Source organism: Gymnoscopelus microlampas (genome assembly GCF_963454915.1).
Source record: "Gymnoscopelus microlampas genome assembly, chromosome: 5".
In the NCBI taxonomy this organism is placed as follows: Eukaryota; Metazoa; Chordata; class Actinopteri; order Myctophiformes; family Myctophidae; genus Gymnoscopelus; species Gymnoscopelus microlampas.
Window position 1 is genome coordinate 7,492,469 of NC_139942.1, and position 13,151 is coordinate 7,505,619.

At 45.3% G+C, this 13,151-nt stretch overlaps 2 protein-coding genes across 2 annotated transcripts; one reads left to right on the top strand and one right to left on the bottom strand.

Annotated features, from left to right (window-relative positions):
* LOC311044878 (N-acetylaspartate synthetase-like) lies at window positions 1-2,978 on the top strand (the record flags this gene model as incomplete). Its single annotated transcript, XM_084056689.1, has 4 exons — window positions 1-208; window positions 2,003-2,128; window positions 2,605-2,868; window positions 2,959-2,978. The coding sequence occupies 4 exons, from the start codon at window positions 1-3 to the stop codon at window positions 2,976-2,978; spliced, it is 618 nt and encodes a 205-aa protein (XP_083912815.1).
* A 7,099-nt stretch (window positions 2,979-10,077) lies between these two features.
* On the bottom strand, window positions 10,078-12,324 carry LOC311044879 (hepatocyte growth factor-regulated tyrosine kinase substrate-like; the record flags this gene model as incomplete). The annotated part of the gene is made up of 1 exon (XM_084056690.1): window positions 10,078-12,324. The coding sequence occupies one exon, from the start codon at window positions 12,322-12,324 to the stop codon at window positions 10,078-10,080; it is 2,247 nt and encodes a 748-aa protein (XP_083912816.1).
* Window positions 12,325-13,151: the final 827 nt, after the last annotated feature.

Below are 13,151 nucleotides of genomic sequence, written 5' to 3' on the forward strand. Positions count from 1 at the left end.
ATGGAGGAAAAAGAACAGAGGGTAGGACAGAACAAATGTGACACCGAACTCAAAACGAGCACTGTTTTTGTACGCAAGTTTGAAGTGGGCGATAATCAAGAGGTGCAGCGCATCTTCTACGAGGGACTGATGGAGATGATACCGGACACGGCCTTCAGGGGGCTGAGACACCACCCTGAGAGTATTTTGCTCTATGCTGTTATAACAAGTAAGATTTAATTTCATATTTTTTAAAAAAAAAAGAGAATTTTATAGTCATTGTATAATCTTAACAGAATAGACACTTTTCTCCTCAGATAGTCAATTTATCTTCCTGTTATTGTTAAGTTATTGACTCATACTTTGTTGTTAGGGTTTATTGTCTCAGCCAGGCCGAAAGGCATGGCGAGAGTATGTTTCACCCCCTGTCCGTCCGTCCGTGTGTCCGTCCGTCCGTCCGTCAGTCATTCTGTCATTTTGTGTACAGCTAATCTCTGGCACTGTTGGCTTGATCGCAGCGAAACTGTGCACACACACTCCCTGGATGCCAGAGCAGAATCTCTACCCCAATTTTTTCACATGGGCCTGTTATAGCGCCACCAGGAGGCCGCTTTTTGCAAAACACATTTTTTGACAGTACTCCTACAGATTTTATCCAAACACCACCCAAATCAGTACACAGTATCTCTTAGTCATGTGATCAACACGGATCAGTCCAATTTTCTATATTCTATCCTGATTGGCTAAGAATGGCTTCCAAAGTTTGCAGGATTACTCCGTTTTCAACAAAATGCCTCAAATCATGAACGCGATTTCCGTGAGATTTCACACGCACATTCCCACTAGGCCGAGGAATAAATGTTTATTACGGAATAAATGGGATCCGTAATAAACAATAAGCAACTTAGAAAGACCCCCCCCAGGCCTGTGAAATTTGGAAGGCAGTCATAGCCAATTGGAGTGGAATCTGTTAAATTTTACTGATACATCTTGATCACATGGCTCCAAAGATAATATGTACCAATTTGTGTGAGTTTTGGACAATATTTGTGGGAGTAGGAATAAGTGTCACAGAAAACATGAAAATGGTCAAAAATACCAGGGATGGCAGCAAGTTACCAATGATCTTTCCGGGTGTTCTCACAGTCCTGTTAGGCTGTGTTCTCTCGTCAGCTGTGCTGTTACCGTACCGGGTGAAACAGTAGGTGAGAAGGCTCTTAATGGTACCTCTGTAAAACATGGTCAGGGCTAGAATGGGAAGGTCAACTCTCTTCAGCTGACAGAAAGGTTAGAGACGCTGTTTCTTTGTGATGCCTGGTGTTGCTACTCGGGGCCAGTTGCTACTCATCAGCCAACTTTATTATGTGGTTGCTTTTAAACATGGCCGAGCAGTTGTGCGTATATAGAGTGAACAATAAGGGACTCAGAACACAGCCCTGAGGAGATCCTGTGTTCACTTCAACGGGTTTAGATGTGTTGTTTTCAACTCTGACTGTTTGACTCCTCTGTGTCAGGAAGTACAGACAAATGGACAGACTCACACTGAGTGAAAATGATCCTCGCCTTTGGCCCTTCCAGCCTCCGGGAGGGGATAATAAACATTTGGAGGGCTTAAGTATGTGTACAAACACGTACACCCTCGGTGGGGCTGGCAAGGATAGCAATTGTGTGTATAGACACTAGAGACACAGATATTCTTATTCACGGCACACAAGGAGTAATGCTACGAAACAGGCCTGTGTGCACACATTTTTGCTATTCTCATAAACACGTGCTTACTCACTAACAAGGGTATGTGCAAAACCTGCATACACATGTATCCATGTTTGCATAGAGTAGAGAAGAGTAGAGATCCTGTCCCTATACACTTTATACTCTATATACCCCTTTATACTCGCTGTGTGATGCATAGTGAGTTTGTAGATCTGCTATTTTTGCTATTTAAAAAAAAAATTGCAATCAATTTTAACTTTTCCGTTTGCAGTTGTGTGCTTTGTCATCACCATGTCATGGTTGATGACAGGACTCATTCCACCTGCTGTCCTGTGTGCGAGGTATTTCTGCAGCAGACGGGTTGCCCATCGTTACCTGGAGCACGCCAGGAAGGGAGATATGGCTGACATTGAGGGGTTCTACATCAAATCAGCAGGTAACCAGGTTGTTGTACATCAATAGCCACTGAACACACATTTTTTACATTATATTTACTGTAGCTTAAACAGGGTAGACTTGTTAGCTGAAATATAATTTAGTGTAGTTTAGTTCCATTCAATTACCTAACTATACTGACCAATACTGACCAGGTAAAAAAACACAAGGAGGATCTTTTACAGCTCCTACAATTTGGAATTCCCTGCCTGAGGAGATTAGTTTTGCTGAATGTTGCCTTGCTTTAAATCCCTTCTTAAAACACACACTTACAAAGTTGCTTAAAATAATAATTGAAAAATGAAGGGTGCTTCATACATTATAAGGACAATAACAGTCACCAGAAGCACCATGGTTTGGCCTAACGTCTGCCACCTCTCCATGCGTTGTGAACCACAGAAATCATGAGTTTACTACTACATTTCGGTCTTCTTCATCTCTTCAGCTGCTGTACTAACTCCGTTTTCCCCACTTCAGACTCCTGTATGTGGGTAGCAGTACAGGAGGACAGAGTTGTGGGTACTGTTGCAGCTGTAGGCGATCTGAAGAGGAGTGGTGATCTGGAGCTGTGTCGTATGTCTGTGGACCGGCAACATCGGCACCGTGGAGTTGGCAGGGCACTGGGACGCAAGGTTTTGGAGTTCGCTGTAGCTCGTGGGTACTCGTCTGTGGTCTTAGGAACCACGGCATATTCACTGTCTGCACACAAGCTCTACCAGCGGTTGGGCTTCCAATGTGTTGGTGAGACCAAGGGACATGTTAACCCTTATGACAGACAGTTCTTACTGGAAAAGATGTTCTACCGTGTCTGTCATCACCTATATTCTCTAGATGTGCTAGCCATACAGTAGCTCCTGATAAGAGTGGGCCCTAGCCTTTTAGTAGCCCTAGAAAAGATATGCGGATATACAGATGGCTGGCTAGTCAACTTAATGACACTGCTTGGTCACGTTCTGTTTCTCTTCCTTGCTTAGTAATTTAGATGATGACTAGCACTGGTAACGTTAACATTCCATGATAACACTTATCATGGAATGTTAAATCAATGAACAACCCAGTTAAGAGGTCAAGGGTCTTTTCCCATTTGAAAAAATGTAGTATTTCTACAAGAGACCCACTTGCGTATTAAAGATCACTTAAGATTACAAAACTCCCAGTTTCGCAAGGTTTTCCATTCAGACTTTAACAATAAAGCCAGAGGGGTTGCAATTTTGTTTAGTAAAAGGATACAAGTTTCTAGCACTAATGTTATTTCAGACAAAAATGGGAGATACTTAATAATCACTGGTAACCTGTGTCACACGCCTGTATTACTGGTCAACATATACTGTACACACCCAACTCTGATGATGCTGGATTTGCCAGGAAGGTGCTGGGGAGCATTCCGCCATGAAACACTCACCGGTTAATATTTGGAGGGAACTTAAACTGTGCAATTCACTCGGTCTTGGACCGTTCTAGCTCCGAACATAGGTCTCCATCATCATCATGTCCAAAACATTCTCAGACTTTATTATTATTTGTTTTAATACGTTTTACCCCCTTTTCTCCCCAATTTAGTCATTATGCCTATAGACAGGTTTCCGAGCGACGTCATCACAGAGCAGAATGCGCAATCTGCGCATGCCTGGGGGTAAGGCGCGTTCGAAAATACAGCCCTGAGCGGCAGTGAGCGCACTGGCCAATACAAACTAATAGGCGAGTGTGCTCCGGTGCGTAATTTCCAAACGCACCCATAGGCTTCCCCCGCATCTGCGCGGTCATATTCCTCTCATGTTTACTAACAGGAAACCTGTCTATTGATTCCTCCCCACACACATTTCAGCCCGTAGGAGTATGTGTAATGACCAATATCACCCTCCCCGCCCGGCTTCCTTCCCACCGAACACGGGCCAATTGTGTTTGTGTAGACGCTCGACAAAGCCGGATGCACCGGCTTACCCTTAAATAACATGGTCTCTGACCCCACAGAGATTAATAACATTTTCAAATCATTTTACTGGAGAACTGGAGACACACTTGTTGGATTCCCATGATGCAAATGACCTTGATTCCCCACTCAGTATCAAGGAGGTTACCCAGTCCATCATGTCTCTACAAAGCGATAAGGCCCCGGGATCTGATGGATTAAAAAAAAAAAGAAATTCCACGTTAAGTTAGCCCCTTTACTTTTACTCATGGATAACGAGTCATTGGAATGTGGTTCGCTACCTTCCACCTTAACCCAGTTATACTCTACCATCATGTCACTGGAAAAACACTCCACCAACAAAACAAGGGCCTGGGAGCAGGAACTGGGTGTTGAACTAGCTCAGAAATGGTGGGATGTAGCAATCGACAAGGTAAGCTCCACCACCTCCTGTGCTCGTCTATGGCCTCATCCAGTTTAAGGTCACTGAGTCCACTTCTCCAAATCCAGATTGTGGGTGCAAAACAATAAATACATTTACACATTACATATTTTTGTGGGCCACACAAAGCGCGCGTGCAAATGTTTTACATTTAATTAATTATAGACGCACGCATGCCGTGCGTGTGGGAGGCAGGGAATAATCATAGTATACCTTCAAGAAAAAACTAGAACACAACACTGACCGGTAGTGTGTTGTGAGAGCAGTGGTGGAAAAAGTACTCAAATTCTTTACTTAAGTAAAAGTATCTATGCTGCAATTTCGAAATACTCTGTTACAAGTAAAAGTCCAGAATTAAAAATGTACTTTGAGTAAAAGTACTAAAATATTGGTATCGCAATGTACTTAAAGTACCAAAATTAAAAGTACTAAAATGTTTGAAAATAGCCTAGGTATAAAATAGGGCTAAAGTAGTTAATGTATGTTTCATAATATCATAATTTATATCTGCAAAGTAACTAGTAACTAAAGTTTTCAAATAATTGTAGTGGAGTAGAAGTATAAAGTATTGGAAATGAGTAAAGTAAAGTACAAATACCTCAATTGTACTTAAGTAAATGTACTTCGTTACTTTCCACCACTGTGCGAGCGGGAGTGTTTGGGTGCAGCTGCTGATCTGGTAATTGGTAAACCTGTTTGCTTGTTTTGTATCGTATCCTCGCATTTACTGTTGTATTGATTTATATGGTCTACAATGAGTAAATGTTTTTATATTGTCAGGTCTGTCAGTGGTGTGGCCTCTTCAGTAAAGTAGGCATTTAAACTGAAGAAATGTGAGTTATGTACAGTATGTGCAAAGTTGAACAAGAGGTGATATATGTTCTGTAGTTTTATATGATTTTTTGTAGCATTGTGTGTAACCTATGTATGACATTGATGTCATTGTTATAACAGCTACAGGTGGAGACAGGGGGCTTGTGCTGCTGTGTGAAACCTTGAGAGGCATCCTGTGTGTAAACTTATTAAGAGCTCTCTGGTAAGGTAATCCTTGTATCGGTTTGCCTATTGTATTACCTGTGACATTTGGTAGATGGTGTGGTGCATTATATTGTGTTGATGACATGCTGTGTGCTTTGTGCCATGTCCATATTGTAAACTATGTCTGCTTTGTTGTTGGTTGTAGTTCCATGTGGAACAAGCGGCACCTGTATAGTACTGCTGTTCCTTTCCCTTTATTATTTAATTTATTGGGGGTAGCATTTCTGATGATAGACTTGAATGTTTTACAGGGGCCAGTTCCGAATAGGCTCTATGCACAGCAGCCATATTATCACTTCCTTCACAGGTGTTACCAATGATACTAATGAAGGCTCTGTTCCATTTAGTCTAGCACAGTGGTTTCCACGACCCCCATAACTCTGAGAGTGTACAAATGGAACCAAATGGACCCTTACGGGTCCATTTGGTTCCATTTGTACACTCTCAGAGTTACACACCTGTAAGGGGCCATTTGGAAGCCCATGAGGGTCCCTGGACCCCAACTTTAGACCCACTGGTGTAGCAGAGTGTTTCCAGTGAGCCAACATGCACAACATCAGCGCTCTGACTATGTTTGACCAGAATGGAACAGAGCCTTCATTAGTATCATTGGTAACACCTGTGAATGTCTTTATAATATGGCTGCTGTGAATAGAGCCTATAGACCATATTCACAAGGCGGCCATTTTGGAATTTAACATTGAAAGTGCCACCTCGTTGCTGTGGCAACGGGGTGGCACTTCATTGACTTAATAGAAACATGGCCGCCGTGTCAATATGGTCTATTGCAGCCACCTGTGTGCTATTTTAGAGCGGTTTTGAAGGAGAGTAAAGGGACCCGCATGCTACCAAATGAGGTGATCACCCTATCACCTTTTAGGTGATAGAGCACTCTCTACGATAGAGAGAGCTCTTTCTATCGGGTGCAGTACGTTAGTCCGACAGCGCATTCCTCCGACAGCGCAGCGCTCCGACGTTTCCAATACTAAACCCGAACCAAACCCACACCCTAACCCTAACCGCACGCGGATGCCACATAGTCAGAGAAAAGGTCTGTCGGATTAACGCATGCCTCCCCTTTCTATCACCCTATCACCACCGCGGTGATAAGGTGACCACCGAAAATGGTAGCATGCGCCCCACTTAAGGATTCACACTTTTTTATGTCTGTTGCAGTGGTGTGTTTTCGTTTTTTATCCCGGAGGTATACGGTAATCATTCCCTGCACGACATGTGCGTGGTCGTGGTATGGATTAAATGGTTAGTAGACTGTATACGCTTTTTTCCAAAACAAATCTGCACTGTACACTACGTAACACGGTAGAACACACCACTAGGGCATTCCACATTGTGGTGGCATAGCAGTAGAATGAATTTATCCCCTTGTTTGAGCCATATCTGCAGTTTCTATTGTATTCAACGTCGATGATTTTGGTCAATGCTTTCTTTAAAGTCAATTCCAATTGAAAATCTAATTACGCTAAGATCCCAATACCCTCACAAGGCTTCGGAGATCTATGCAACACCGCTGTATGGCTTGGGGAAGTCATGTATATCTATGGAGGATACAACCAGCTGGATCGACGAACTAATGACATCTATAAGTTGGACACCACCACAATGGTCTGGTATTTAATCAACACCACAGGCACTCCGCCACGTTTTTCACGGTTGCCATACTCTGCAACCGTCATTGGGAAAAGATGTTTGTATTTGGGGGTCATGCGGTAAAGGACAACATCATCAGAGTGTTTGACACAGGGACCAACTGCTGGCTGTTGCGATAGCGTCTTCCAGAAAGACACAGGAGTCATTCAGCCTTTTCCTACAATAGAGAGCTATACATATTTGGTGGCAACAACTTGAACGAGGACTTCACTTATGTGTGGAAATTAAATCCAGAGACCTTCTCCTGGAAGAAGGTTGAGCCCAAGGGGAAATGCCTGTCATGGATGTCTCATACAGTATGTCCTGTTGCATGGTGGGAGATCGTATCATCCTCTTTAGAGGATACAGAGACAAACCCAGTGACCTTTACATGCTAGACTTGAATCCTGGTTTGAAGATGTTATGTAAGCTAGCAGTTATTCAGTATGGTCTGGACCAGTCTGAACTCCCACACAACATCAGATGGGAACTGGCAGCCATGACAGCAACTGAATAAGTAATTTAACACCAGTTGAACCAATTATAACACCAGTTGAACCAATTATAACACCAGTCGGTTTTCAGACTGACAGGTGTCAATGTCTCTTGATGTAATAGAAGTGCAGAGACAGAGGACGTTCGTCTTTGGTAGCTTGTTTGTAAAGGATTCATACATTTTTGCCAGGAAGTATATGGCATGTTGCTCAGTCTATATGAACTCCACACCTTCAATTGCTTGTTAAACACTTTGATATAACAATTCTCATCTTCCTCCCTACAGTACACTTTGCAGTCAGTTGACCCCCATTAATTTTTTTCTAACTGCACAAAAACCTTTTTTTCTCAGTTTTCAATTATTTGTAACCCTTTTTTTCCTCCCAACGTAGTCGTCATGTCAATTAATTCCTCCCACTGCTTACCATTGCCGTTGTAAACTACTTTTTCACCTGCCAGTGAGGGGCCCCCAACGGGAGGACATAGCCTCCCATCCTACTCCTCCCGTGAAACACATTCCCCACTGACAGACGCCGGCCCCAGCCTGGATAGTGCAGTGACAAAGATCACCCTCCCTGCCCGGCTTCCCTCCACTACTAGACTATACTGTATAAATCAAATAGTCTTTCTGTCCTCCATGCTGATGAGTCCAGTTTGAGGCGACTCTGTAGCTCACACCAAGATGAAAATACAAACGCATTAAAAGAACTTTCACCAAAGACTATACGATGTTGAGAAATAAAGAACTTTCCATCTGATCTCAGGTTAAAAACACCAGTCGGCCTAGGAGTCAATAAGGAACACATTATAAGAAGGCATTTCGTGCAACACAGCTTAATTTATAATGAATAAAAATATAGTAATGCTCCATTCTGTGATTTTGCCGGGAAGATCAACCAACCTTCTCATCCAACATGCAGTGGTGTGTACGAAAACCTTTTTGTTTTATCGTAGAGTATGATAAACATAATCTAACATTCTAAAGGAGGATGTGTTTGCATAGAATATCACCATAATGAATAACTGATAAAAAAGTTGCGAAGCAAATCCTTCTTTGTCAACAAAGAAAGAATATTTGTATTTCCAAAAACGAAATCCAGCTTCACCCTGAGCTTTGTCTAAGACCCTAAATTCTGTAAACTTAGTATCAGTGAGGATTGATATGAAGTTTACAATTTAATCATCATTGTTTAACTGAACACTGCTACATAATGCATATTCTGTTGTAGGTTGCATTTTACTATTAATTGGATGAAGCCTAATCCTCCCATAATTGATCATTTGTTACGAAAAGTGAAACAGGTATATTATGGGATGTAACTAAAATTAAAGCTTTCTATTTTATTTAATTATTTTACAGAGATGGACATCAGTGATGGAACATTTGGAGTCTATACAGTATGTGGGTGGATCTGTGTGTCAGTGTTCTATACCCATAGAGCAGGGGTGGGCAACTTTGATGATGGAAAGGGCCACTATATTTCCACACTAGCAGCAAAAGTAGCAAAACTTCGCGTTTTGAGCTTGTAGATCTGCTATTTTTGCTACTTTTGAATTGGAATCCAGATTTATTTTTTGCTATTTTTGAATTGGAATCCTGAAAAGTAACATTTTTATTTAATTTCAAATGCATTTAGTTATTTATGTTAACCTTTTGAACTTAAAATACAAATACATTGGACATAAAAACGTCAATATAATTTTAATACTAGTCATTAAGCTACCAATATACGGTAGACTGAAGTAACTAAAGCGGTTCATGTTTGCATGTTTGGAATTGTAACAGCTGAAATCAATAGTATATTTAGTATTCCGAGATTAACCTGCGGGCCGCATTAAGTGAAGGTGGGGGCCGCATGTGCCCCTGACAAGAGTCAGACCTGGGAGGTAATGAAGAGATTAGGTTGAAATTGGACGAGTTGGATGAGACAATGGAGAACACCACACCATTCATTAGACACGTCTCTTCTCTCCCTCTCTCTCCTCCCTCCGTATTGTCAAGTATAAAACCAAACGTAACCAATCAATACTTACAAAATGTCAAAAAGACCAGAGGGCTTCAATGTGACTGTCTGAAATCATGTTTGTCATACAAATATGGTTCACGGAATGTGAAAAATAGTCACGCAAAAAAAAAGTAAAAAAATATACGGCAGTTTGCACAAGACATCTGGCTCTGATCAGCGTAGTGAGTTGCCAAATTAGCCCCGGACGGACGGACAGACGGACGTTATTTCAGTTCTTCAGTTTGTAACATATATTTTCTTTCCTCATTTACTTACTCTTCCTTACTTTCCTAACTGTTCACTGTTCCAGGAAAGAACAGAAAGAAAGAAAAACGGTGTAAGTTTGGTGTGTGCTGGAGCCTTGCAGGTCGAGGTTAGAGTACTTAGGGCACTAGGACCCTGCAGGTGGAGGGTCAGTCAAAGGAGATCAGCTGCGCCTCTGTCTGGGGGGTTTGCTGCTGCTGCTGTGGCTGCCGGTGGCCACCAGAGGGAGCTTCTTTCTCCACGCACGTAAGGTGCTGTGAGCCCGGGCCCATTGCCATCATCACATTGGCATCGTGCCCTGGCAAGGCTGACCTCATGCCCTGTATGACGGCGTCGTGCCCTGGCAAGGCTGACCTCATGCCCTGCATGCCGAACGGCTGGTATCCCATGTAGCCTGTGCCATCTGCGGGGGCTGCCGCCTGGGGCATGGAGGTAAGCCTCTGGCCCTCGGAGACCAGGTAGCCCTGTGGAGGGGCGGGCTGGTAGCCGGAGGAGGCAGGGTTAACGGTTGGGGGAGGGGCCAGACTCGGAGGAGCAGGCTGCCCATTGGTGGCGCCTGCAGTGTGGCGCATGTAGGCGTCAACCATGTTGGCATCTGTAGCCTGGTACTGTCCGCCGGGCACGCCGGTCTGGCCAGGCTGGACCATGTACCCACCAAGCTCTCTGCACACCACAGCCGGCATGGCGGTGGCGTAAGATGGGTACGCCACCCCGCCACCCTGCATCGGGCCGTAGGACTGAGTGAAGGCGGGCATCTGGGCTCTCATCTGGACGGCGTGCTTCTGCATCTCCAGGCGGATCCGGCTCTCGTTCTCCTCCTCCTGCATACGCTGGATGGCCTGCTGCCGCTGCATATCCAGGTACTCCTGCTTCTTCTGCCTCATGATCTCCAGCTTGTGTGCCAGCTGGATCTTCCTCTGCCTGTCGGCCTCCTCCGCGGCGCGCCGCACCTTCTCCCTGTGTTCGTCCCGCAGGGCGTTGAGAGCCGCCTGCGCGTCAAACACCTGGCTCAGCTTGTCCTGCAGGCCCTCGTAGTACAGCCGCTTCTCCTCCAGCTGGTTGAGCAGGTCCCGCAGCCGTGGGTGCACGTCGTCGATGGACCGGAAGAGCGACAGCACGGCGCTGTCGTTGGTGATGCTGCGTCCGCGGTTCTGGTTGCTCCGGATGCGGTTGAGGAAGGTGGTGACGTTGTTCTGCAGGGCCTTCAGGAACTGCTGGTGGTTCTCCTCGGACGCCCCGTCGTCGTTCCGCCGGTACTGCTGCTGCCCCGCCACGTTGTCGGACTGATGAGGGACGCGACCGTCCACTGGCGGCAAGAGCTCGGCCAGTGGCGTAGGAGCGGGGGCGGAGGGGGTGGGACCCCGGCAGGCGTCTTCTTGTTTTTTCTCCCAGTAGGTCCTGTTCAGGTAGCGAGCCAGCTCTGGGTGAGCGTCCTCATCCGACGGAGCCGAGGCATTCGCAGGGGACGAGTAGAGGGTGCTGACCGCTAGGGATGATGTGGGCTCAGCTTTAGGATAGTACGAGTACTTGTGCCTCATCCTCTCTTTCTCCTCCGCCTCACTTTGGGACAGAGCAATGGCCAGTTGAAGCTCCTCCTCGGCCTGTAGCTGCTCGTCTCTTCTCTGGGAGGAGGGCGCCGACGGCGCAGTTTCCCCCTGAGACTGCGTGGGGCTCAAATCCGGGCCTTTGCCCCTGGCAGCTTTCGTTTTGCTTTTTCTTTTGGGGGAGTTCAGAAGCTCGTGGCAGGGATCGCACACGCGCACTTCCTTGTCGGCGGCGACCTTTGTAACGATGGTTGTTTTAGAGGAACACTTGGCACAGAAGACCTGACCACAGTTACGGCAGTGGTGCTTCTTGTTTATAAGGAGACCAAACTGGTCTCTGCACCTGTGGCAGGTTTCGCCGTCGGACCAGCACGGGACCTTCTCTGCTGAAAAGAACATTGCATCGCTATCCTTAAACTCGGGGAAGACGTGACCGTCGCTCTTCAGGTTCTGGTAAGTGTCTTGGACCACTTTGCACTTGGGCTCAGTGCGGAAGGCCTGTGCCCAGGCCTGGATGAGGTACAGGATCTTAAACTTGACGTTGGGGTCTGTTGTCTGCTTCTTGAGTAGATCCTTCAGCTCCTCCATGGTCTGTCTACTGGCCACCTCATCGCGGATCGTCTGGCCACAGTTCTTCACCACAGACTCCAGGACCTCTAGTGCATAGAGGGCCACATGTGGATTGTTGTCCTTCAGTTTCTTCTTGATGGCACCAATTGCATATTTGGCTTGCGTGTCTCCTTGCTGAACTAAATCGCAGATCTGCAGGATGGCCTCCCAGTCTGTGTCCAACAGAAGTTGACTGGTGGCTTTATCGAGAAGCAGATCAAAGGTGGCTCCAGCTTTGGCCATAGTCATTGGACTCTCAAACAAGCGGCGTCTGTTCTTCAGGACAAAATGGACATCCAGAGTTCCTCTCCCCGCAGCATCTTAAATAGGCTGAACAGAGCTGGTGTCTGACGTCATACATGATATATGCCCATATATGGAGATCCCTGATGTCATCAATGTGATGTCATAGTACTGACGTCACAGACTGGCCTCCAAGTACTGTGATAATAGAGTACCGAAGTCCTGACGTCACTCGCTCAGCCCCTGGATCACAGAAGTATTTTCTCTATGGAAAATAGCATTGGGTCACCTTAGAATCGCCTCATAAGAATTGTGGTCTTGAAATAAACAAATTGTCCCGGCGATATTGTCAGTATCGTTTACGATAGTCAGTCACTGATATTTTATACCGTCTGTTTCAGCCGAAAAAGTGATTAATTTGGAGGCGGTAACGTTTTCTCGCCGTCAGCTGATGCTTCATATCCATATGAGTCAAGCCGTCGGGCTCATTTGCTTATTTTTGGAATACAGTTCTTATATGCCGCGATATTAAACACGTCTATGGGAATTCAGAATGGAGGGGGGGGGGGGGGGTGACCCAGGTAGGATGCGTACTACGCCAGACTTCAGTGCTCTATGGGTACTGCACTAAGTACTATGGCAACGGGTATTGTTTAACAGGAGGTGCATGCGTTCACAACGGTCATCATTCCCAGCGGGCATCAGCGTAGTAAATATAACTCCAAAATGTGTTTAAAGGTCAAATAATCACATTTTCACAGCATGTGTCCATGGAAACGATGAACACACCACATCAGTGCAGAACTCATTTTTCAACCTTAACTTCA